The sequence below is a fragment of the Brachyistius frenatus genome, unplaced genomic scaffold (genome assembly GCF_029030835.1).
Source record: "Brachyistius frenatus isolate BFR_SWC_R1_liver_20210118 unplaced genomic scaffold, ASM2903083v1 Contig_317, whole genome shotgun sequence".
NCBI classification, from domain to species: Eukaryota; Metazoa; Chordata; class Actinopteri; family Embiotocidae; genus Brachyistius; species Brachyistius frenatus.
This window is the reverse complement of record NW_027210916.1, coordinates 100,896-127,666: the sequence shown is the minus strand read 5'-3', so window position 1 is coordinate 127,666 and position 26,771 is coordinate 100,896. Positions and strand designations below refer to the sequence as shown.

Genomic DNA, 26,771 nt, shown 5'->3' with positions numbered 1-26,771 from the left:
AACATATCAGTGGACATCATCTCCTGTGTTAAAAGAAGAAGCGGCCCTGTGTGTGTGTGTGTGTGTGTGTGTGTGTGTGTGTGTGTGTGTGTGTGTGTGTGTGTGTGTGTGTGTGTGTGTGTGTGTGTGTGTGTGTGTGTGTGTGTGTGGACCCCGCGGCCTCTCGCTGCGGCCGTGCGCTGAGGAGCCCGTCGTGACGTCACTGTCCGGGGTTTCCTGCTGGAGGAGCCGTACGGCGTCATGGCGGAGGCCGCTTGTCGGGAGACTCTGTGTTGAAATGCCAGCTTTCTACTGTCGCTGCTGACCGACGGGCGCAACACTTTGCTCACATCTGAACGGCCGAGGGGACCGAGTTGATTCGCGAACAGAGAGCAGAACCGGAGCTCCGGTCGGCCGCTGGTTCGGGCTGCTCTCCCGGTCCGGAGAGAGCAGGCGGCGGCGGCGCTTAGCTGCTAGCGGCGGCTAGCTCGCTCCTTCAATAAAAGAAGCAGCCGAAGCGAAGGCGGATGAACAGAAGTGTTCCGATCGGGTCTCCAGGTGAGTCGGAGGGACGGCAGTCGAGCACACCGCGGAAGTGCTTCTGCTCCCGGCCCGGTGCGAACGAGCTGCCGCGGCGTGTTGATGCGGTAAAAGCCGCGAGAAGTGAGAAGTGAGCGGCGGATGAAAACAAGATGGAAGAGGGGGAAGTTCGGAGCTCGGCTGCGGTCGTTCACGGTACTGACGGAGCTCTGGCTCCACCGCGGTCCGCTGCTCGGGCACACGGAGACGCGGTGAAACACCCCCGCCGGTGAAACACCGAGCGCGGCCCGTAGCCGGGACCGGAGCTCCGCGGGGCTTCCGACCGGAGCGAACTTTACTCACTTTGTTAGCCGCCGTGCTAGCCTCGTGCTCCGTAACGTTAGCTAGCGCCGCTGTCCCTGACAGCCCGGTGCGCCCCGCCGGCCTCACGGCCACCTCACCCGGGCACCGCCTCGCGGTGCAGCGCCCCGTCCTCCCCGGGCTCCGGAGCGGTGGCGCTTTTTTTTGGACCCCTTTTTATCGAGTTCTGCTAATTCTCTCTAACCCGCAGCGTTAGCACAACACCGGGCAGCTAGCCGAGCCTCCGCGCGTCTCGCTCCCAGGAAAGGTCACCGTCCGCTCGGACACACGGGGCCGGCACCACCGGAGCTGCACGTGTTCCTACGGTAGTAAAGACTGCGGCGGGTTTTTTCCCATTGTCCGTTTGAAGCGGGAGGTCCGGCGCTGTGTGCGGACATCTCCGCTAACGAACCCGCCAACAGCACACACTGCCTCGTTAGCCGGCAGGAGCTAATCGGCTAACGCTGCTACGAGCTAAAGTGCAGCTGAACGAGGACCGGACCGGACCGGAGCCGCCGGCAGGTCGGCGGCGCCCCGCGCACCGTAGCGCGGGGTTTTGAGGGGTTATTTCGTGTTTTATTGGCCGCGGGGGGGAGGCTTTGTGGCCGGTACTGCGCAGGCCCGATAGGCCTTCAGCGCCGAGGGAACAAAACCCGCTGAGCCGAGAGCTCCGCGGAGCCTCCGGCCTGAAGGCGAGTCCCTCCGGCGGCTGCTGTCGACATGTTCCCCGGAGAAGTGAGGAGCGAGGAGCGGTGCTCACAGAGCAGAGACCACTTCAGAGAAACTCTGGATTTGTTCTTGTGGGAACGTGTTGACATGTGTGTAAAGGCCCGTTGACCGGATGGAGTTTGATGCATTTTATACTTCTCGTGCATCAGCACCTGTTTTGTGTTATTTTGCCGTGTTGAGTCGAGTTTTAACAGATCAGCTCATCCTGACTGACACTGCTGGAAAAACAACAACACTGATAATTAAGTCTGCTTTAGGAAGACGACATTTCTCTGAAGTTCTGGATGTGCATGTTCTCTCGCAGGTGAATCACGTGGGACATAAACACTGCAGGTGATCAGGGGGAGTCGTTGTGGATTTCATCATGGCTGCACGCAGCGAGGACGAGAGCGTGAGCAACAGCAGCGGAGAATCCAGGTAAAGTCATCTTTTATCATGAATCACTGGAGGAGACGGGAGCTGTACTGATGCTGATTAAAACATCAGCTGAGAGGATGCAGCTGATGTTTTACTGTTAACGTTTAGTGTTGGTTTACCCTGCTTGACCCTTATTTCACACCTCATTTCAGTGTGTGGGATTATTTACGCTGAAATGAGCCATTTATAAAGTCCTGGATTTACACCTACTTGTTGTTTTTTGTGTGCTGGTCTGTTGTTAACACTTCACAGCTGATTAAATTCAAATAGGATTTTTTAAATCTGGAATTTTTTTTCAAATCGGCTGCAGTAATTCTCTCATTAAATTAATTTCGAATTAAACTGTGGAATTAGCTCAATGCCAGATAATCAAAGTCAAATGTGCTCTTGCACGTAACTAATTGGATCATTTAGTGCGTTGCCTGAATAATTAATCTGTTTTTTTGTGTGTTTTTTTTTCATAACACGGTTTAAATTACATGGTTAGAAATTCAATCCAGGATTTAAGAATATGTGAAAAGTCGAACTATTTGGACTTTGTGCAAAGTAGGCTTCGAGTTTCCACATCGCGCTTGTGCAAATTGCTATTTAGACCCAGACCGGCTTCGTACTTGTTGACGCAACAAATCCCACGGCACCTTAAAGTGAGCTGAAGAACCTCAAACTGAAATAAATACCTGATTCTGTACGGTGATGCTTAAACATCCACGAGAGGTAACGACAAGTAAAACACTTGACGGAAAACTTTTGACTTTGCTGAACTTTTTGATTGAAGAATGATTTTATTTATTAATCACTAATGTATTTTACGATGTTTGTCTTTTAATCGCGACAGTAATTCTGACGATGAATCCGGTTCTGGATCGGGCTCGGGATCCGGCTCAGGCTCCAGTTCCAGCTCCTCCAGCAGCAGCAGCCAATCAGGGAGCAGCGACTCAGGAAGTGGCTCAGACTCCGGCAGCCAGTCAGACTCTGACGCGGCGAAATCCAAGGAGAAGATGGATCCACCAAATAAGTCCAACATCGACGGAGCCGAGGTGAAGAGACGGGATTTAACAGGAAATGATCACAGATGGAGAAAACAGAAGTTATTCTGAGAAACATTGCGTGTTAACTGTTAAAATATGATGTAATTTATCGCCACTCTGCAGTAATATCAGTGATGGTCCACACTTGTCCTGTCGACACCTTTCTCCATATTGTTTTGGCTAAAACCTTTTAAACGCATTTGTTGATTGCAGTTCTGGAAGTCGAACCCAAGCATCCTCGCGGTGCAAAGATCTGCTATGCTCAGGAAACAGCAGCTCCAGCAGCAGCAACAGAGACAGAGCTCCTCCAACAGTGGATCCGATGAGGTCGGTTTCTGACCAGAAACTCGTCAGGTCATTTGTGAACTTGCGTAAATGTAACATCACCATCTGACTGACCGTGTTGTGTCGATCGTCTTTTCTAGGACTCCTCGAGTAGCGACGAGTCTGACTCATCGAGTGGATCCAAAAGGAGAAGAAATTCAGGCTCCTCCGACTCCGGATCGGGTTCTGGATCTGGGAGCGGTTCTGGATCGGACTCATCGGCGGAGGACAACAGCGATGAAACGGCGTCCGACTACGAGCCCAGTCACAAAATCAAAAGCAGAAAGCCTCCAACCAAGTAAGTGGACTTTAACTTTAACGGTCGCCCCGATCAGGGCTTCGTCTAAAGGTCTGAGTTTAACCTCGTCTTCACCTCTCGTCACGTCTCAGGATGAACTTTCGTAACGGAAAGAAAAGCAGCGCGCAGAGGAAGAAAGCCCCGAAGGGCTCTTCCTCCGACGATGACGACGATAACTACAAGAAAATGGCGTCGGCGGGGCCGCGTCGGCAGGCCACCGTCAACATCAGCTACAAGGAGGATGAGGACCTGAAGACGGACTCGGACGACCTGGTGGAGGTTCTGGGCGAAGATGTCCCGCAGCCCGAGGAGGACGAGTTCGAAACACTGGAGAAAGTGATGGACAGCAGGATAGGAAGGAAAAGAGGTAAGAGACGGCGACGTCGTCCACTCGGGTTGTGTTTGTGCCGTAAACAGTTCATCTTAAGGATCACGGAGAACCAGATGAGATATGTCACACCGTGTTCCTTCCTGTTTCCCAACAGCAGTCGGAAGTGTAACCACTGTATACACAATAGAAGCAGACGGAGACCCCAACGCCAACTTCAACCCCAACAAAGAGGCCGGGGACGTCCAGTACTTGATAAAGTGGAAGAACTGGGCCCACATCCACAACACGTGGGAGACCGAGGAGACGCTCAAATTACAGAACGTCAAGGGCATGAAGAAGCTGGACAACTTCAAGAAGAAGGATCAGGAGAAAAAGAGATGGTGAGAGCTTTTTTCTTCTTTTTTTTAATAAACCTACGGTGAGCAGCAGGAAGGACCACAAGCACAACGACCACGATGACCTCATGATGACGCTGTCAGTCAGTCTCATCATGTGTAGAAACTCTGAACACACAAAAGTCACAAGTTATGATTTCTATAAATCGGTTTCAGTATGTGGTTTGAAATAAGATTCAGATTTGTTTCGGTCAAACTGATCTGATCAGATTTCAGGTGTTTTTTATGTTTTTTTTTCTTACGGCTGTAACTTTTGATGACACGTGAAGTTTACGTGTCGATCACACGTACAGAAACATGTCAGTTCGTTGGAGGTCAGTTTGAACCACAGACTGGATATAAAAGAGTTCGTAGCTTCCAGGTCTGTAAAATGGTTCCGATCCAGAAGTGTCTTCAGCTGCAATACCAGCGAGTGCCACCAGAGGTCGGCTCCAAAAAGCCTCCGGCTCCATAGACTCCCATTCAACTTCTCTCATCAAATCCAAAGTGAATAAAATGTGTCCATCAGTTATCTCGGTGTTGTTAGCTAAAGTCACTCCTTCTTCTTAGTTTTCTGGAGGTCCATCTGAAAATAATCCCTCATTCATTAGAAAAGAAGATTCAAGAAGACCTGTTTTTGGGGGCGTGTCTGTTTGATTGACAGGCCTGTGGTGCAGTCAGGTTACAGCTATCGGTGGGCGGGACGTAGTATCGTCAGGTTTCCAATCAGATCAGTCAGATCCACCGCTGGCTCCTCCCCCAGCTCTTCCACCAGTCGAGACAGATGTTCTCCACCTGTCGGAGGTGTTCTCCCTGTTCTTCCTTCCAGCTGTCACTCATGTTGCGTTGTTTTGTTCCTCTCTCTAATACTGTCAGGTCTCCACCTCACGGTTTTATGATTTGGGACTATATAATCATAATAATAAACTTTGTGTAGCACCTTTCATACACACCGCTCTGAGTCTAAGATTACAGAGACTTTTTACCTCTGAGGATTTTAGTTTTATCCTTATTTCATTTTAGGAAACGATTGCTCATCCATTTATTTGTTGCTGAAAGACATTCAGTGACAGAGCACTCAGCTGCATCATCATTTGGTTCAGCAGCCATGTTCAGTTGTGTATCATCGAATAACTATGGAAACAAGCATTGTGCTCTCTAATGATGTTCCCCGGTGGCAGCATGTAAAGTGAGAATAAAACCGTCCTGCTTCAAGACCCCATAAAACCTCTTCGTCTCTCTAAAATAGTCGTCAGCCACCTTTGACCTCTAACTGGTGACAGTTTTGGCTTCTGTCATTGGTTAAAAATTTAGATTTGTTGCTGTAGTGTCTGTCAAAGTGGACCTTTCGGTCATAAGGGGTCCACGTCATCGCCTACAGTTTCCTGGTTTCCGTGGAGATTTATCATCTGGTCGCAATGTTGCTGACTTCTAATGATGAAAACTGTAATGTTTTTCCGCGCAGGTTAAAGGCGGCTTCACCGGAGGATGTTGAATATTTCAACTGTCAGGAGGAGCTGATGGACGACCTGCACTCTCAGTACCAGCTGGTGGAGCGAATCATAGGTATTGTTGTCTGTGTGAAGCAGTCTGCACTGAACACATATATATCTCTCTGACACCACTGGACTTGTGTCACTAAACAGTGTCTCCACGTTCCTTTGAGCAGGGCATTCAAACCAGAAGTCGGCGGCGGGTTACCCGGACTACCTGTGCAAGTGGCAGGGTTTACCGTACTCGGAGTGCAGCTGGGAGGACGGCGCGCTGATCGGCAAGAAGTTCCAGAAGTGCATCGACTGCTACATGAGCAGAAACCAGTCCAAGGCGATTCCATTTAGAGAATGCAAGGTGACTCGCTGACCTGTCATGTCTGGGTTGATTGACAGCTCGGTGGAGTGGTGACGTGTTGTATTTAATCTCATCTAGCTGAGTCACGTTTTTCATGTGAAATAAGCTGCTCTTCCTTCGTCCAGGTGCTGAAGCAGAGACCTCGGTTCGTGCCCATGAAGAAGCAGCCGACGTACATCGGAGGGGACGGCCTGGAGCTCCGAGACTACCAGCTGGACAGTCTGAACTGGATGGCCCACTCCTGGTGCAAGTAAGACCTCCCAGTAAACAGGTTCCCTGAATGACCACCAGCTACAGCTAAACATGTGTGTTAACAGACAGTCAGTCCCTCCAGGATCTTGCAAAGTCTTTTGTAATTGTTACGATCAAAAATGTTTGATTTTGCGGTGGATTTTCTCCCAAATGTCGATGTAATTTGCAGAGTTTTAGAGTTTTAAGTGAGTGTTTTGTGGTAAAATTGCAGGAAAAAAGTTTTTTTTTTTTTTTTTTTTTAAGCACTACCTGATAAACAATGATATGTAATCACTTCCTGTGAGATATTTGAATTTGCGTTAATTACTGCGATCGTTAGGATTCGGAGTAAAACGTAAATTAAAAACCAAATGTGCTGATTTCTAAATCGTGTAAACCCAAACTTAATTCAAATGAAGACAAAGGACAACATGGGTTATACTGACAGGTGTTCTCATGATATATTGTCTATCCTGTTTGAATGAACTGGGTTGAACGTATAACTCCGATTTTTAAAGTAAAAATTGCAGGAACTCGCAAATATTGCAGAGTTTGCATATATTTGCATTAATTATTGTGACCGCCCGATGGCCGTTAGTCCCATTGTTACATGCTGAGCGTGAACTCAACCTGCTCTCTGTCTTCCTTCGTAGAGGCAACAGTTGCATCCTCGCTGATGAGATGGGTTTGGGGAAAACCATCCAGACCATCTCCTTCCTCAACTACCTGTTCAACGAGCACCAGCTGTACGGGCCCTTCCTGCTGGTGGTGCCGCTATCCACGCTCACCTCCTGGCAGAGAGAGATCCACCTGTGGGCCCCGCAGATGAACGTCGTGGTCTATCTGGGAGACATCAGCAGCAGGAACATGGTAAGATGCTGTCACACACACACACACACACACACACACACACACACACACACACACACACACACACACACACACACAGCAAGGGGGGGGTTGTAATTCAAAGTGAAGATGTTTGGAGATGTATTTCCTTTTCTCCTGTGTTTTGGTTTCATAGATCAGAACTCATGAGTGGATGCACGTCCACAACAAGAGGCTGAAGCTGAACATCCTCCTCACCACATACGAGATTCTTCTCAAAGACAAGGTCAGCAGCTTCCTGTTGTTTGTCCCTGAGGGGGTTTTATTGCCAGAACGTGTGAGGTGGTGTGGTGTGATGGAGGCACCGGTTGAACCTGCTCCGCTATGTGTCTGCAGTCGTTCCTGGGCGGCGTCAGCTGGGCCTTCATCGGTGTGGACGAGGCGCACCGGCTGAAGAACGACGACTCCCTTCTCTACAAGACCATGATCGACTTCAAGTCCAACCACCGGCTCCTGATCACCGGGACGCCGCTGCAGAACTCCCTGAAAGAGCTCTGGTCCCTGCTGCACTTCATCATGCCTGAGAAGTAAGCCGAGCACTTTCACAACAAACTGTCATACAGTGTTTACATTTGAGGAACTTTTAATGTCGATGGAGCGTCTGTCCTCTCCGTTACAGTCAGATCAGTGAAGACTGTAGGCGTCGGGAGGTTTTGGAACTTTGAGCTCCATGATGGTTTTTAAAGTTCAGAAAAAGATGAGAACTAAAAGATTTCTCTGATGTGCTGTCTGATTATTATAATTTCAAAGTGAGTACTTATGAACCCTCAAGAAGTTGTTAAAAACATTTTTTTTTCTTTCCCAACTTGCAATTTTGCACTGCAAAAAAAAATAATCACAAACTCAACAAAATAAAACTTCCTTTTTTAACTTTAACTAAGAAAAAAAGCAACACAAACGTGTACTAGATTTATTTCTGGCCAATAAGGTCCAGCCGGCTTATTTTTTTACACCTAGATATCTGCCTAAATGTCAGCAACTAAACCCAGTCTGAAGAAAAGAGAAATGAAAATCCCTGACTCACCTGGTCTTATATGCAGCATAAGGGTGCTTTGAAAAGCCCCTAAATCTAATAAATACATGTATAAATATATAAATATAGTGGTATATGTGTGTAAAACATGATCAGCTGTTTGCTGTGTCGCTGCAGCCTGCTGATCTGATCCGTGTCTCTGCAGGTTTCACTCATGGGAGATCTTCGAGGAGGACCACGGTAAAGGCCGGGACTCGGGCTACACCAGCCTGCACAAAGAGCTGGAGCCGTTCCTGCTGCGCCGCGTCAAGAAGGACGTGGAGAAATCTCTGCCGGCCAAAGTGGAGCAGATTCTCCGAGTGGAGATGAGCGCCATCCAGAAGCAGTATTACAAGTAAGAGATTATCTCAAGTCCTTCGGCCCCTGTGAGTCAACCTCAGGTGATGCGCGCTGATTGGTCTAAGACTCATTTAGAACAACGAAACACGCTCAGTTGGAACTCCTGGTTCTCCAGCAGAGGCCCCGTAGAAATAAAAGACCAGGAACATTAGATTTGTGAAGTAGCTGCAGGTGGAGGAGCTGCAGGTGTAGATGACGACCGTGAACTCGGTATTAAAGGAGTCCAGAATAGATTTAACGCCACTTGTTTTGAGCTGCATTAAAAGCTGTTATAACATCTCCATTCAGAAGATATCATATTTAATCAGGTGTTTCTTTATTGACCTCCTGGTTATGTGGTGCAGAGAAAGTTGTGGAGGAGGACTTTATGTATTTTTTTTCCCCCGTTTCAGCCACTTGTACAGACAAATTCTAAATTTTTTCAGCTGTTTTTCTTCTAATTTATATAAGTTTTATAGACAATTCAGCAAAATTTAATTAAAGAAAACAAAATTCTCACTGACTTGAAGTACCTCCAGGTGGTTGAATATGTTATGCGTGTTACAAGATGAGCTTCAGTGCGTATTTCTTCCCAAGTGAAGGATGATGTTTTTAATTGAAATGATTTCTAAATGTTCCAGTTGTATTAATGTGTATGTGTGTGTGTGTGATCAGATGGATCCTGACCAGGAACTACAAGGCTCTGAGTAAAGGTACCAAAGGCAGCACGTCGGGCTTCCTGAACATCATGATGGAGCTGAAGAAGTGCTGTAACCACTGTTACCTTATCAAACTGCCGGAGGACGAGTTCCTCAACAGGGCTGAAGCTCTGCAGGTCGGTGAATATTCAAATATCATGTTTATTAGGATCATTGTGGAGTTCCCTAAAATGTGTTTTCACATGTAAACATCATGTCCTGGTTTTAAGAAACTCGTAACATATTTTAATGATCAGCCCCAATATTAAAACTACTGACATGAATAATAAACTAGTTGAGCAATAAATCCCTCCAAATATAATGGTATGATTTTCAGTATTCAGTTCAGATTTACAAATCAGCACAATCAGTTTTTATTTACATTTTATTCAGAATCCTAACGATCGCAGTAATTAACGCAAATTCAAGCAAACCCTGCAATATGTTTTTTTAAATTCCCACAATTTTCTTCAACAAAAAACATCATCAGAATCTGAGCTGAAAGTATTAAAACATAAAGTAAATCTTTTCAAACAAAACTGACTTTATTAATAAAAAATAACTCCTCATTTCCAACCAGAAAGTCTCTGCTCCTGTTTTCATCTCCAAATAAAACTCTGTTCACGGAGGAAACCAGAACAAGAGGAGAAACAGGAAGTGACGGGGTTTGTGGGAAATGTGTTCTCCACATTAAAATGATGTGATTAAATGTTTGTGATCAAAGGAAGTGATTCCATATTACTGGATGTTAAATGAGTTTTCTCCACACGTCCAGTTGTCAGAGACGTCTCTTTGTTTCATCCAGCAGGTCTATGTGTTGAATGAACATGAATTAAACAGCATCTAAAGCTCTTATTTTGAAAGGCTGATGTAGTCCTTGTTTCTATATTCCAGTCACAGACGGTCTGTTCTGGAAACCTACGCAGCTTTTAGGACCTTTTATCTCCACGGTTCAATAAATACATAAAAGAAGATCAGAACTAAAATCAGGTAGTGCTTTTTAAAAAAAAAACAAAAAAAAACAACAACTTTATTTTCCTCCACTTTTCCTGCAAAAAAACCCTGCAAATTACATCGACATTTGTGAAAAAAATCCACCGGAAAATCAAACATTTATGATCACAAAAAGACTCCTGGAGGGACCGATTAGTTGAGGAAACTAACCTTTCTCACATTAATACAGAAACAAATGCAAATGCCATGTTGTCATTGTGGTTTCTTTTTCACTGTTTGAGGTTTTGACTCGTGCTCTTCCATTTATTTAACCTCTTCTTCCTGATATTTGCGTGATAGCGGATGGAAAAGAGCATGAATTCAAAATGAGTTTTCCGGATTATTTTTATTTTTAAAATAGAGTAAAGTTGATGCTACATTTGGAAAAATAAACTTTTTTACGATGTTAATGTTCATAAAAGTGAGCCTGACCTTGAGCACGACTGATTTCATGGTTATTTCCTGGAGAACGTGTTATTTACCGACAACCCCTCTTCCTCTGACAGCAACTGATCCGCAGCAGTGGGAAGCTGGTTCTGCTGGACAAACTGTTGCTGCGTCTGAAGGAGAGAGGCCACCGCGTCCTGATCTTCTCCCAGATGGTGCGGATGCTGGATATCCTGGCCGACTACCTGCGGAGCCGGCAGTTCCTCTTTCAGGTAGCTACACGATAGAAACACATGCTGGACACGCACACACAGGCTCGCTCTGCATGCAGTGATGAATTCAACATGTTGGACATGTGTGCAGAGGTTAGACGGCTCCATCAAGGGGGAGATGAGGAAGCAGGCGCTGGATCATTTTAACGCTGAAGGCTCCGAGGTACAGTGACTTCTTTAATCTGAACACATACAGTTCCACAGATAATAAACCGACTGTTATTTAACCTGAACCTCCTCTCGTGTGAACAGGACTTCTGCTTCTTGCTGTCTACGCGTGCGGGCGGTCTGGGCATCAACCTGGCGTCGGCCGACACCGTCGTTATCTTTGACTCAGACTGGAACCCCCAGAACGACCTGCAGGCTCAGGCCAGAGCCCACCGGATCGGCCAGAAGAGACAGGTCAGCAGAATCTCTCAGAACTGGGATCCATTTACACTCTCCGTTCATTTTAATACGGTTGTTTTACAGTTTTCGTTCAATATTCTCGCACCGTGGAGCCGGTTGGCTGTAGCATCATGTCGCCTGAGGCAACAGGAAACTAGTTGCTTCACTTTAAAATACTTGGAATAGTTACAGCAACAGTGAGGAAGAATTATTCAGGCAACGTCTTGTTACAAAAAAGAGATTTACATTTAAAATTTGACTTTACTAAAAGTACAAAACTATGAACAAAAGGTACTTGCTTGGACTTATTTCCCCGCTCTTTATGTAAATGAACACATTCAGAAACATGAGGAGCGATGAGTCGAAGCTGCAGTTATTTACCACAATGACACACTGAGTCTCATTTTAACGCTCTGTCTCTTAGAAATGTATTTCTTGTTTTTAAATGTCTGAACACTGGAGTTTGTAATTCCCAACCTGAACCGTCAGACTCGACCCGATCACGTCGGTTCAGGCTCAGATTATTGAATCATTCCAGCGGGTTTGGGAGGGTCGGGCTCTGCGCCGCGGTGGATCAGTGAACTGTGCGAGGGGGCTGTCCAGATACTCTGTGTTCACTGGTTTGTTTGTGGACCGGCAGGTGAATATCTACCGTCTGGTGACCAAAGGCTCGGTGGAGGAGGACATCATCGAGAGGGCGAAGAAGAAAATGGTGCTGGACCACCTGGTCATTCAGAGGATGGACACCACGGGGAAAACTGTCCTCCATACGGGCGCTGCTCCCTCCAGGCAAGAAACACTGACCACGCTGCTGCGTCTCTTCTACCTTCGACTGATGTTTCTGTTCTCGTTGAGCACGTTGTTTCTGAAATCACTACATCTCACCTGACTGTTTCATCGTGTGCAGTTCAGCGCCGTTCAACAAGGAGGAGCTGTCGGCCATCCTGAAGTTTGGTGCTGAGGAGCTTTTCAAAGAGCCGGAGGGCGAAGAGCAGGATCCTCAGGTATGTTCTTCAAAATACTTCCAGTAATAGTTCAGTAAAGTAGAGAGTCTTTGAGCAGCGGTTCTTCAAGCATCTCTGGAGGCAGCTTGTTCAACATCTTTACAATAGTTCCTCTGTGGATTCAAGCTGAGTTTAAATGTTTCAGACTTTTGCAGGAGTCTCTGCTCACTTGATCAGTGAAGGTCGTTCTTAATGACGCCGGCTGTATATTTGAGGCTTGCTGTCATTCTGCAGAAGGAATCAGGAATCGATGGATAAAAATGTCAAACGGGGGCAGTCACAGTTTTAAACTTTTTTACTACACGACTACAGAGACGTGATGAGAAGCTGCAGTTTGTGATTCACTAACAATTAACTACTTGTTCGAATCAATTAAGTTTGACATGCAACAGAGAAGAAAGAAAGAAAGATGAGTTTTCATGGAAACGGCAGCATCAGCAGATTAACAGGGAGTGAGGTCATTTCCCAGCATGCATTCTTCCTTTGTAACTTTTGAGAATAAAGCAATCAAATAAAATAGGTGTAAGTGGTGCGTAGACATGTTAACAAAGATAAATGAAATATGTTTTGTACACCTCCATCATCCTGTCAGTGTAGTCATGTGATCCATGTTCGTATGATGATGTCACGCATCCTCACTAGGAGGTTTGATCCGCTCAGCGTCGACGACGTGTTGGTCACGTGACAGTGTTAAGCTCCGTCCAGATATATCCTGACGGTTCCACATCAAACCCTCCTAAAACCGTTCGTAGTCACGTTGTACTCTGACATGTCTTTGTCCTGCTGCAGGAAATGGACATCGACGAGATCCTGAAGAGAGCGGAGACGAGGGAGAACGACCCCGGACCCTCCACAGTGGGGGAGGAGCTCCTGTCTCAGTTCAAGGTTGGAAAACTCGTTCTCCTCTTCCACAAAACCCCATTTTAAAATGTCCTCCGCTGTTATTGAGCAGGTCATTAGTTACAGCGCTTCATCCACTGACAGGTGGCCAACTTCTCCATGATGGAGGAAGAGGAGATCGACATCGACTCTGAGCGAAGTCAGAGGAGCTGGGACGACATCATCCCTGGGGAGCAGAGGAGGAGGATGGAGGAGGAGGAGAGACAGAAGGAGCTGGAGGAGATTTACCTGCTGCCTCGCATGAGGAACTGTGCCAAACAGGTATGTACACAATATACACAACGTACACAATATACACAAACAAGTATGTACACAAACAGGTAAACAATATACACAATGTACACAAACAGGTATGTACACAAACAGGTACACAACGTACACAAACAGATATGTACACAATGTACACAATATACACAAACGGGTATGTACACAAACAGGTACACAATGTATACAAACAGGTACACAATAAACAGGTACACGATGTACACAAACAGGTGTGTACACAATGTACACAAACATGTACACAATATACACAAACTGGTATGTACACAAACATGTACACAATATACACAAACAGGTACACAATGTATACAAACAGGTACACAATGTACACAAACAGGTATGTACACAAACAGGTACACAATGTACACAAACAAGTACACAATGTACACAAACATTGCATCTAATCAGTCCTTCCAGGGTTTCACAGAATTTTATTGTGATTCTTGCGATCAACAATTTTTGATTTTGTGGGGGATTTTCCCCAAAAAAATTGTGATGTAATTTGTGGAATTTTAAGTGATTTTTTTTTTTTTTTTTTTGGTAAAATGCAATTTAAAAATAATAATAAATAAATAAAAAATAAAATTGCAAGTCGAGAAAGAAACATACAAGGACTACATTTAATCACATCATTTTAATGTGAAGAACACATTTCCCACAAACCCCGTCACTTCCTGTTTCTCCTCTTGTTCCGGTTTCCTCTGTGAACAGAATTTTATTTGGAGATGAAAACAGGAACAGGGACTTTCTGACTGGAAATGAAGAATTATTGTTAATAAAGTTAGTTTTATTTGAAAAGATTTACTTTCTTTTAATACTTTCAGCTCAGATTCTAATGACGACGTTTTTGGGGGAAAGAAGTTTCAAGTTCCTGAAAATATTGTGGAGTTTGCTTGAATTTGCATTAATTATTACGATGGCAGGATTGTGATTTCCTGGAGGGACTGACTACCAGCTGAACACACTCTACTGACTGATGCAACACCGTCTATGTAGACACGGCTTCAGGACTCATGATTTAGGTTTTTTTCGTACCTGTTATTTTTCCTTTTGTTGACCGTCCTCGTTTGTTAACAGATAAGCTTTAACGCTAGCGAAGGCCGGCAGAGTAGGAACAGGAGGTACTCCGGGTCGGACAGCGACTCCCCCTCAGACCGGAAGAGGCCAAAGAAACGAGGACGGCCTCGGACCATCCCGCGAGAAAACATCAAGGGTTTCAGTGATGCTGAGATCCGGAGGTGAATCTACCAACAACCAGTTTCCTGTGTAGCTGTTCATCTTCACGCTTCCCTATTAACACGTCTTTGAACTCCCCACAGGTTTGTCAAGAGCTACAAAAAGTTTGGGGGACCGCTGGAAAGGTGAGCTGCATGACATCTTCCTGTTCTTGTTAAGTACCAAGATGTCCCAGCGTCCTCTGACTCCACGCCGTCTCCCATCAGGTTGGACGCGATTGCTCGGGACGCTGAACTCGTGGATAAGTCCGAACATGACCTGAAACGTTTGGCAGAGACGGTTCATAACGGATGTGTGAGGACGCTCCGAGAAAACCCCTGTGGACCAGAGAAGACCTCAGGTAAACAAACACCTTCATGTCTCGGAGGAGCACAAAGACAGAAGTGATGAGGTTTAATCTCAGGACTGGACTTCAGATGTGTTCAGATGATGGGGTTTTATTCCCGTTGTCCTCCTGCAACTTCAAGCAAAAACTCACTTAAAACTCCACAAATTTAATCGACTTTTTTGAGAATATTTGCTGGAAAATGAAGTATGAGCATTTTAGCCTCATTGTTTGAGCTGCAGCTCTCGTCCTGTCAGACAGGCTGCAGGGCAGATCAGAGCTACATACCAGAGCAGTCGGGAGGTGCACCGACATCCTTCAGTCAGGCTATCGGTGTTGTGAAGCTCAATCACAGCAGGGAAAGACCAAGAGGTTTGCTGGCCTCTGAACACTTTCTCAAGAAATTCTACAAGAGTAGGACACTGAAAACCTTCGTTTACTTTACTGACAAGGTGTTAGCAAGTTTGACCTTTTTGCATTGGTTAAAGTTTGCATCCTATTATTCTGCATCAGTCTGTGTGCAATGATGCAGAGACTCAGCTGAGTGTTTTCTGTACTAATGATGTGAATTTCAACAGTTAAGCAGCAGTCTTGTTATCCAGGGTTGGAGTCTGGTATTCTGGCATATTATCAGGAATATTTTTACTCCAAAACTGACCTGAAATATTGTCATAGGATTTAAGGCCTATATTACCCACCCTGAGTTGGGTGGTGAGGTGGTTGTTGATGTTGTTGTTGTGTGCTTTGTGTTTCAAAAGTAGAACTGAAATTGGAAATTATTTTTCAAGATGAAACAATTAAGTCCAAGAAATCAGAAAATTGTGGAAAATGTCTGTTATAATTTTTCTATGCATGAGGTGACGTCCTCAAACCCAGAATACATGGCACCAATATAAACCCTGCTAAACACTGAAAACGCTTCTTACACGATTGAACGGATGTTAAATCATGAATTTGCTTGTGTTTGATCATCAGGCGGCAGAAGAGGGAAGGTGAAAGGCCCGACGTTCAGGATCTCTGGAGTCCAGGTGAACGCCAAGCTGGTCATCTCCCACGAAGAAGAGCTGGCGCCGCTGCACAAGGCCATTCCTGCCGACCCCGAGGAGAGAAAGAAGTAAGACTCCCGATGCTCCGAAGGGCTTCTTAGTTTACTGTGTTTGTATGTGGTATCGCAGGATTAAAGTACTGCACAGTATTTAGAAAAATCACAAAAGGAGGATCACGAGTGCCGTCAAGAATGAACATAATATGCCCTTTATTTTATACACTCACATATCGGTATCGAAATTAGATTCCAATCCAAAGCGGAGCCGGACTTTATTTATACTCTTTAATATGTGACATTGTTTCTCATCTTTATTCCAAATACTCTATATATGGGAATATATTACGCCTATAAATAACATATTTCTCCTCCATCCATCAACCCTGTTGCTAAATATAACAGGCAGGGAGGTAGGTAGGTAGGTAGGTAGATACTTTATTAATCCCCAAGGGGACATTTTTTTCACTACAGCAGCATTTATAGATACAGGAAAGCAGTAAAAAATATTAAATATAAAAATGCACAGTATATACAATAAAATAAGATAGAATAATTAAATTAAAACTAACTAAACAATAGTGCAAAGTTTTTTATGTACATATATATATATATATATATATATAAACAAACAAGAAAAACAGACAACGGTGTTATTGTTGTGTGATGGATTACTAACAACTGTGTTTAATTGTGTGTGTTCGATCAGGTATATAATCCCGTGCCACTCAAAGGCAGCACATTTCGACATTGACTGGGGGAAGGAGGACGACTCGAGCCTCCTCATAGGAATCTATGAATATGGATATGGCAGCTGGGAGATGATTAAGATGGACCCGGATCTCAACCTGACACACAAGGTGAGTCCAGAGATAATAACAATAATTATACTATTAACAAAGGAACTACACGGAGCTCTGCAAAGACATAACAGCAAACAAAGATTTTAGAAATTACTATATAATATTATTTAGAAGAAGAAACGATGCATCGGGGGTGTTCAGTTGGTTGCAGTCTGCAGCCTCACCACTAGATGGCACTAAATCTTCCACACTGCTCCTTTCAAACAGACTCCCATTCAACTTCTCTCATCAAATCCAAAGTGAATAAAATGTGTCCATCAGTTATCTCGGTGTTGTTAGCTAAAGTCACTCCTTCTTATTAGTTTTCTGGAGGTCCATCTGAAAATAATCCCTCATTCATTAGAAAAGAAGATTAAAAAAAGACCTGTTTTGGGGGGCGTGTCTGTTTGATTGACAGGCCTGTGGTGCAGTCAGGTTACAGCTATCGGTGGGCGGGACGTAGTATCGTAAAGTTTTCAATCAGATCGGTCAGATCCACCGCTGGCTCCTCCCCCAGCTCATCCAAATATGGTCACTTAGAGTTGAAAAAGTTATTTATTATGATATTTATGTGTTTCTGTGTCCATTGAAACGTCATGTGTCCCTGATGAATGTGTCCCCCGTTGATCAGCTCCTACCAGACGACCCTGACAAGAAGCCGCAGGCCAAGCAGCTGCAGACCAGAGCCGACTACCTCATCAAGTTACTGAGCAAGGACCTGGCCAAGAAAGAAGCCCAGAAACAAGCGGGGACGGTAAGTGGAGCTTCGTGTTCATCACTGCTGCACCCGTCACTCAAATGTAGGGAAGGCTGTAGCTCAGTCGGTAGAGTGGGTTGCACACTAATCGGAAGGTTGGTGGTTCGATCCCCATCTCCTCCTGTCCACATGCCTAAGTGTCCTTGAGCAAGACACTGAACCCTAAATTGCTCCCGATGGTGTACCATCGGTGTGTTGTAAGTCACTTTGGATAAAAGCGTCAGCTAAATGAAATGTAATGTACGTCAACACAACCTCTGTCTCCCCCTGCAGGCCAACTCACGCAAGAGGAAACCCAGGAGTAAAAAGAGCAAAACCCTGAAGCCTGCCAAGACCGAAGAGGTGGTGAAGAGCCCGTCCTCGGACGTCCCATCGGACAAGAGGTCCGACGAGGAGGAGGAGCTGGAGGAGGAGGAGGTGCGGTTGGATCGGCTGCTTCTGTTCTGCCTGCTGTTGTTTAAAAGGAGGTAATGTGGTAACACGCTGTGATCCCTGCAGGAGATCACGCCGGTGAAGACGCCGAGCAGACGGAGCCGACCGGAGAGGGTGGTGATCAAAGAGGAGGAGGAGGAAGAGGAAGAGGACGAGGACGAGGAGGAGCCCGAGCAGGAGGAGCTGTCTTCATCGGGGGAGCGCGAGGTGAAGGAGAAAGAGGTGAAAAAGGAAGGGAAGAAGGAGAAGAAGGAGGAGAGCGGCGACATCAAAGAGACCAAGGAGCCGAAGGAGAAGAAGGAGACGAAGGAGGCGGTGCACAAGCAGGAGGAGAGCTCGGACAAGGTGAGACGCGAGGCTCCGTGTCCTCAGTGGACGATGTCCTTCTGTTCACGGAGCAGGACACTGATCGTTACCTCTCAATCCTTTTCCTCAGAACGAGGTGAAGCCGGAGGTACGAGATCGGACCAAGAAGGCATCCGACGTGCCGATCCACAACACGGCGAGCGGAGAGAGCGTGCCGGGGTCCGAGGAGTCCGAGGAGCTGGACCAGAGGACCTTCAGCGTGGTGGGTCTCCTCCTCCTCCTCCTCTTCCTCACACATGTTGCTCTTCTCAAGTCTCAGCGCAGCACATATACGGTGTTTTTGGACCAAACAGTTCTCAGGACTTTCCTGTTACATGATAGAAGATCCAAAGCGTGTTAAATTCAAGAGGACCAATAAAAACAAACAGAACGGTCAGATCGCTCATGATTACATCACTGATTCATTTACTGTTCAGTTAGTCTATCGGCTTAACAAAACCGGCACATTTGTTATCGGCCCATTTATCAGTGTTGTGTCCCTCCAGTTGAAACTCTCTTCAGTTGTTTTAAAAGGCTTCGTTGGTTGCTGTAGTCAATAAACATTTATTATTTTTATTGACCAGTTATCTCGGTGTTGTTAGCTAAAGTCACTCCTTCTTATTAGTTTTCTGGAGGTCCATCTGAAAATAATCCCTCATTCATTAGAGAAGAAGATTCAAGAAGACCTGTTTTTGGGGGCGTGTCTGTTTGATTGACAGGCCTGTGGTGCAGTCAGGTTACAGCTATCGGTGGGCGGGACGTAGTATCGTCAGGTTTCCAATCAGATCGGTCAGATCCACCGCTGGCTCCTCCCCCAGCTCGTCCAAATATGGTCACTTCCTGCTCCAAACCGCTCCGAACTAGCAAGATGGTGACGGACAGAATCTGAACTGGAGGATTCATAACGTTCACAAACCAACGATGACATCACTGATGGTTGATGACATCACTGATGGGGAGAGTAACCAGGCAGAGGGAGGAGCTAAAAAAGTCCCACAAAACAGAGTTATAGGAACTTAAAAGCTTCTAAGTTCCCCCGGTGTGGACACACCTGCACCACGAGCGTTACTAAAGCGTCTGGATGTGCTGTTGTTTACCTGTTGCAGTGTAAGGAGAGGATGCGGCCGGTGAAAGCAGCCCTGAAGCAGCTGGACAGGCCGGAGAAAGGACTGTCGGAGCGCGAGCAGCTGGAACACACCCGGCAGTGCCTCATCAAGATCGGAGACCACATCACCGAGTGTCTGAAGGAGTACTCCAACCCCGAGCTCATCAAACAGTGGAGAAAGTGAGTGGCATGTTCCCTAAAACCTGCCCTGAGGATGTTTGTCGTGTTGTACAGGCGGCTGTCTCAGGACTTGAATCCCTCCCTCTTTACGCTGCATGTGTTCGTCTCCTACAGAAACTTGTGGATATTCGTCTCCAAGTTCACCGAGTTCGACGCCAGAAAACTCCACAAACTGTACAAGCATGCGATCAAGAAGAGGCAGGAGAACGCCCAGGTACGTAGCTGTCAATCATTGTGCCGTCCTCGCTGTGAGATGTGATGTCCCCTGATGATGATGGTGATGATGTGCTTCCTCAGGCGATGGAGCAGAACACCAGAGGAGGGAACGCCCACGGCTACAAACACGCAGGTACGCCGATCTCCCGCCGACGCAGCGCCGCCCGAGTCCAAGCCGCCGCCGCTCACCTCGCTCTGCTCTCTGTCCTCAGACATCGAGAGGCTGAAGGACAACTCGCACCAGGACGACAGCAGCAGGGACAGCTACAGCTCCGACAGGCATCCGCCGTCGGCCCGTTACCACGACAACAGCAGCAGCAGCAAGGAGAGGCACGGCTCCGAGTCCCACAGGAAGACCTCGGCGGGGGAGTCCAGGAAGAGGCCGTACTCCTCCTTCAGCAACGGCAAAGACCACCGGGACAGAGACCACTACAGACCGGACAGCCGGGACAGAGACAGAGACAGACAGGACAGGTGAGGGACGGCGATGATGTCATCGTGTGATGCCGGCGTTAATGTTAGGACCATCACATGAAAGGTAGAAGTCTTATTAATCTGTTTGTCCACATGCAGACACAAAGCAGCAGAGTCTTAGTCCGTCTCTCAGCCCTCGTGTCTTTTTGTCCACTGCTTTCTGCTGAAGTATGATGTCATGATGTCATCCTCTGAACAGCTGGCTACGGTAGACCTGTGACTCGGGTGTGTTTGATGACTATTTTCAGCGGCGGATTAATCCTCGTTTCTTTCTGTAGTGACTGAGGGAGCAGGACAGCGTGTGCAGGACTTAGTCCAGATAAAGTGGTGGTGGTGATGATGATGATGATGTGGAGCTCTGTGGCACAGAGGAAGAAGAGGCAGCAGGCCTCAGATAAACACATTCAGAAGTATCTGTCATATTGTACGATATTAATCTCTTTAATTTAACAATTTAATTTAAAGAGTCCTGAAGTTTTGAAGCTTTTTTTCTCGAACAGAGAACAAACACGCAGCCTTGATTCCGTCTTAGACTGGATTCTCAATTTAACAGCTCAAAGTTTTTATGATTGTTATGATCAAAAATGTTTGATTTTGCATCGGATTTTCTCCAAAATGTCGATGTAATTTGTGGAGTTTTAAGTGAGTTTTTTGCAGTAAAATTGTAGAAAAAATGGCAAGTCAATAAAGAAACATGTTTTTTTAAGCACTATCTGATAAAGTAATAAATGTGTAATCACTTCCTTTTGATAATAATCCTGCTGCACATCACAGAAATATTCTTTTATGTATTTATTGAACTTAGAGAACCGTGGAGATAAAAGCTCCTTAAAAGGTCCTAAAAGCTGCGTATGTTTCCAGAACAGAGCGTCAGTGACTGGAATATAGAAACAAGGACTACATCAGCTGTCAAAATAAGAGCTTTAGATGCTGTTTAATTCATGTTCATTCAACACATAGACCTGCTGGATGAAACAAAGAGACGTCTCTGACAACTGGACTTGTGGAGAAAACTCATTTAACATCCAGTAATATGGAATCACTTCCTTTGATCACAAACATTTAATCATCATTTTAATGTGAAGACCACATTTCCCACAAACCCCGTCACTTCCTGTTTCTCCTCTTGTTCCTGTTTCTCTGGTGAACAGTTTTATTTGGAGATGAAAACAGGAGCAGAGACTTTCTGGTTGGAATGAGGAGTTATTGTTAATGAAGTGAGTTTTATTTGAAAAGATTTACTTTATGTCGTTAATACTTTCAGCTCAGATTCTGATGACGATGATTTTTGCGGAAATATTATGGTAATTAAAAAAATTGCAAGCTCACAAATATTGTGGAGTTTGCGTTGATTATTTCTGATCTCCTGGACGGACGGTCAACGTGGTGTCACAGAAGAAAGCTGCTGAAAAGGAACCAGAGTAGTTCAGTTCCTTTTTTTTTTTTTTTTTTTTTTTAACGTCACCTGCCAACATGTCTGCAGCTTTAACTATTTTACCCAGAATTCAGTGTGTTCTTGTGCCCCCTGTAACTCTACGCGATATAGCTCTAAAATAATATCACAATATATGATTTTTTGGGAATAATTGAGACAAAATACTGAAAAATATTTGGTTACTAACTTAATAACATACAATTTTAACAAAATAAGTGTAATAGATTTATATGTCAGCATAAACGTAACATTATTCCATCAGATATATAAACATAAAGTGAGATTCAGACCCTGTGAACAGATGTGGAGGTGCAGCGGTTCCAACTACTTCCTCACCGCCGTCGGCAGATTCAAACATTTTCTGATGTTCAGCGTCGCCGTTTGTCCATTAATAACGTAGTTTCTGGATTTTGTTGCACTTTTGTTTCGTGTTGAGTCGTTCACCTCAACGTGTGTGTGTGTGTGTGTGTGTGTGTGTGTGTGTGTGTGTGTGTGTGTGTGTGTGTGTGTGTGTGTGTGTGTGTGTGAGATTGCAGACGTACGTCATACAGTTCCTCTGCGTAGTATGAAGTCATTACGTCTTCAGGTCGGAAAATCGCCTTTATCACGATATAATGTTTTTTTTTAATCGTCTGAAAAATGATGGCGGTATTATCATGAGCGATATGAAGTCTCACCTGTCCATCTTTTCACACCTGTGTTTTGGAGCATTACAAGTGCTCCATCCAGATGCTCAGAGTGAACTGCATTTATAGTGAGTGTTGGTATGTAATTATGGGATGTGGACACCAGCTTGTGTGACTTTGTGAAATCCTGTCAGTGATTTCTAAGTGTTAGAAGTGATTTAGTTTGCAGTCGTTGTTCAGAAGAAAGATTCACTGTCTTCACCTCTGAGCTCCACTTCCTAAAGATGTTGATGTTAAAGTTTGATCACTTCCTGAAGGCGTTGACGTTAAAGTTTGGTCACTTCCTGAAGACATTAAAGTTTGGTCACTTCCTGAAGGCTTTGACGTTACAGTTTGGTCACTTCCCGAAGGCGTTGACGTTGAAGTTTGGTCACTTCCTGAAGGCTTTGACGTTAAAGTTTGGTCACTTCCTGAAGACGTTAAAGTTTGGTCACTTCCTGAAGGCTTTGACGTTACAGTTTGGTCACTTCCCGAAGACGTTGACTTTAAAGTTTGATCACTTCCCGAAGACGTTGACGTTAAAGTTTGGTCACTTCCCGAAGGCTTTGACGTTAAATTTTGGTCACTTCCCAAAGGCTTTGACGTTAAAGTTTGGTCACTTCCTGAAGGCGTTGACGTTAAAGTTTGGTCACTTCCCGAAGGCGTTGACGTTAAAGTTTGATCACTTCCCGAAGGCGTTGACGTTAAAGTTTGGTCACTTCCCGAAGGCGTTGACGTTAAAGTTTGGTCACTTCCTGAAGGCGTTGACATGAAAGTTTGGTCACTTCCTGAAGGCGTTGACATTAAAGTTTGATCACTTCCCGAAGACGTTGATGTTAAAGTTTGATCACTTCCCGAAGGCTTTAACGTTAAAGTTTGGTCACTTCCTGAAGGCTTTGACGTTAAAGTTTGGTCACTTCCTGAAGATTGACATTAAAGTTTGGTCACTTCCTGAAGACGTTGACTTTAAACTTTGGTCACTTCCTGAAGGTTTTGACTTTAAACTTTGGTCACTTCCTGAAGACGTTAAAGTTTGGTCACTTCCTGAAGGCTTTGACGTTATAGTTTGGTCACTTCCTGAAGACGTTGACTTTAAAGTTTGGTCACTTCCCGAAGACGTTGACGTTAAAGTTTGGTCACTTCCCGAAGGCTTTAACGTTAAAGTTTGGTCACTTCCCGAAGGCGTTGACGTTAAAGTTTGGTCACTTCCTGAAGGCTTTAACGTTAAAGTTTGGTCACTTCCCAAAGGCTTTAACGTTAAAGTTTGGTTACTTCCCGAAGGCGTTGACGTTAAAGTTTGGTCACTTCCCGAAGGCCTTAACGTTAAAGTTTGGTCACTTCCTGAAGGCGTTGACATGAAAGTTTGGTCACTTCCTGAAGACATTAAAGTTTGGTCACTTCCCGAAGACGTTGACTTTAAAGTTTGGTCACTTCCTGAAGGCGTTGACGTTAAAGTTTGGTCACTTCCCGAAGACGTTGACTTTAAAGTTTGGTCACTTCCTGAAGGCGTTGACGTTAAAGTTTGGTCACTTCCTGAAGGCGTTGACGTTAAAGTTTGATCACTTCCCGAAGACGTTAAAGTTTGATCACTTCCTGAAGGCTTTGACGTTAAAGTTTGGTCACTTCCTGAAGGCGTTGACGTTAAAGTTTGGTCACTTCCTGAAGACGTTGACGTTAAAGTTTGGTCACTTCCAGAAGACGTTGATGTTAAGTTTGGTCACTTCCCGAAGACGTTGATGTTAAGTTTGGTCACTTCCTGAAGGCTTTAACGTTAAAGTTTGGTCACTTCCCGAAGACGTTGACGTTAAAGTTTGCTCACTTCCTGAAGTTTTTGACGTTAAAGTTTGGTCACTTCCTGAAGACGTTGAAGTTTGGTCACTTCCCGAAGACGTTAAAGTTTGGTCACTTCCTGAAGGCTTTGACGTTAAAGTTTGGTCACTTCCTGAAGGCGTTGACGTTAAAGTTTGGTCACTTCCTGAAGGCGTTGACGTTAAAGTTTGGTCACTTCCTGAAGGCGTTGACGTTAAAGTTTGGTCACTTCCTGAAGGCGTTGACGTGAAAGTTTGGTCACTTCCCGAAGGCGTTGACTTTAAAGTTTGGTCACTTCCTGAAGGCTTTGACATGAAAGTTTGATCACTTCCCGAAGGCGTTTTTACGAAGGCGTTAAAGTTTGGTCACTTCCTTTTGAAGTTTGGTCACTTCCCGAAGGCGTTGACGTTGACGTCACTTCCTGAAGGTTAAAGTTGACGTTAAAGTTTGTTAAAGTCACTTCCTGAAGGCGTTGACGTTAAAGTTTGGTCACTTCCTGAAGGCGTTGACGTTAAAGAAGGCGTTAAAGTTTGGTCACTTAAAGTTAAAGTGGTCACTTCCTGAAGGCGTTGAAGGAAGGCGTTGACTTTTGGTCAAAGTTTGTTTGGTCACTTCCTGAAGGCGTTGACGTTAAAGTTTGGTCACTTCCTGAAGGCGTTGACTTTAAAGTTTGGTCACTTCCTGAAGATGTTGACTTTAAAGTTCAGTCACTTCCTGTTGTGTAGTTGTGTTGTGTTGCTGCTCCGTGAGTGTGACGCTGCTGTGTGTCTGTGCAGATACTACAACGACAGCAAGCACAGGAAGCTGGAGGACTTCCGCAGCAGCAGAGACCACCGGCTCGACATGAAGGATCATTCCCATTCGGACCACCGCTCCTCCTACCGCTACCACTCCGACTGGCAGACGGAGCAGCGGGCCTCGGCCAGCGGGCCCCGCTCCCCCCGAGACCAGCGCTCCCCGTACGACTCGCGCTCGCCGCTGGGTCACCGCTCGCCGTTCGACTACTCCTCAGACCACAAGAGCACACCAGAGCAGATCTGGAGCAGCCGCAAGACATAACAGGAGCTGCCCGGTCTGCGAGTAGCAGCCATAGACTCAGCAACACAGCAGATGCCTTACCCGGCCCGTGGACTCCGACCCGACGCTGTCTGAAGACACTGTGACTCAGCACGGCCGTCGCCACCTCCTCCTCCTCTTCCTCCTCCTCCTCCTCCTCCTCCTCCTCCTCCTCCTCCTCCCCGGGAGGTGAGCCGCAGGGAGCCGGCACCACACACAAAAATCAAAGCTTATTTTTCTATTTAAGAGTTTAAAGCTGCAGCGCTGTGGGCTCAGCAGCATGCAGCCCAACTTCTTATTTTTATAGACTTTTTTTAAACTCTGGAAACGGACACGGTTGACCCTGAGTGCTGCCTCATATTCCACCAACCCATGACACTGGAGCATGTATCTGACTGTTCTCAATGTTCGTCTGTCTGTCTCTATCATACCTTTATTTAAGTGTGATGTCGGCGTCACATGAATCCCGTTGCAGGTGATGTAAAGGTGTCTGGTTGAATCCAGTCTGGGCTCAGGCTCTCCACCTGAAGTACCTCATTTCCGGCATTTGTCTTTTCCTCGGCAGGTTTTCTTTTCTCCACCAGGCGTGAATTATTTAAGAACATATCTTAGCTGTAAAAAAAACTTTTTTTTTTTCTTTTTTGTTGTCGTTGTTAAAAAAAATTTTGAGATCATCTTGTATCATGTTTTTTCCTAAAAAATAATACTGCTGTACATTTTTTGTAAGATAGTAAATCAGTGGTCTTTTTCCTCAGGCTTTTTGGATTTATTATGGCTCTACTTTCCCCATCAACTCAGGCTTTTTGTCGTTCTACGAGTGAGTTTCTGTATCATAGTTCTCTCATGATGATGCTTTCAGAATGTAACTTTTGGTAAAGGGAAAGTTCTTTAAGTTTTAGTCACTAGTGTTTAGTTCTTCTGTCTGTGTGTTGGAGCGAGTCGGCTGTCGTCACAGCAACACAGTCGATCCGTCTCTGGAGAAGCACCTGGTAGATCTTAAATAAACTTTTACATGACCTTTCCTTTTCCTTTTCATTTGATTTTTCTACGTAGGCAATAATAATGTCAATGTTTCTATGCAGCCAAGTATATTTGTGGTGAACCAGCCAACTGAATGAAGTCACTGCTCTGGTCCACGCTGTTGTACATAAATTTCCTCTATATTTCCAAATGAATTTACACTGAAAGTGCATGAATTTTTATGAACTGTTTTATATAGTTGTTTATGAAGCCATTAAAATCAATCACTGTA

The 26,771-nt window shown here is 45.4% G+C and overlaps 1 protein-coding gene across 3 annotated transcripts; it reads left to right on the top strand.

Moving 5' to 3' along the window:
- Positions 1-50: 50 nt before the first annotated feature.
- Positions 51-26,771, top strand: chd1 (chromodomain helicase DNA binding protein 1). 3 transcript variants are annotated; one of them, XM_069723143.1, is made up of 36 exons: positions 51-537; positions 1,892-2,004; positions 2,840-3,041; positions 3,246-3,359; positions 3,458-3,654; positions 3,747-4,021; positions 4,140-4,365; positions 5,825-5,925; positions 6,029-6,207; positions 6,333-6,457; positions 7,092-7,308; positions 7,463-7,552; positions 7,663-7,853; positions 8,505-8,693; positions 9,353-9,512; positions 10,875-11,027; positions 11,119-11,190; positions 11,280-11,429; positions 12,055-12,203; positions 12,322-12,418; positions 13,208-13,303; positions 13,403-13,579; positions 14,678-14,838; positions 14,920-14,961; positions 15,043-15,176; positions 16,137-16,275; positions 16,913-17,063; positions 17,677-17,799; positions 18,076-18,219; positions 18,301-18,579; positions 18,671-18,802; positions 19,686-19,864; positions 19,979-20,078; positions 20,162-20,213; positions 20,293-20,554; positions 25,240-26,771. In XM_069723143.1, the coding sequence occupies exons 2-36, from the start codon at positions 1,952-1,954 to the stop codon at positions 25,520-25,522; spliced, it is 5,394 nt and encodes a 1,797-aa protein (XP_069579244.1). In that variant the 5' UTR covers positions 51-537; positions 1,892-1,951; the 3' UTR covers positions 25,523-26,771. The 3 variants fall into 3 exon arrangements, with proteins under 3 accessions (XP_069579244.1, XP_069579247.1, XP_069579245.1); XM_069723144.1 differs by lacking the exon at positions 51-537 and adding an exon at positions 604-714; XM_069723146.1 differs by lacking the exon at positions 25,240-26,771 and having other exon boundaries at positions 20,293-20,558.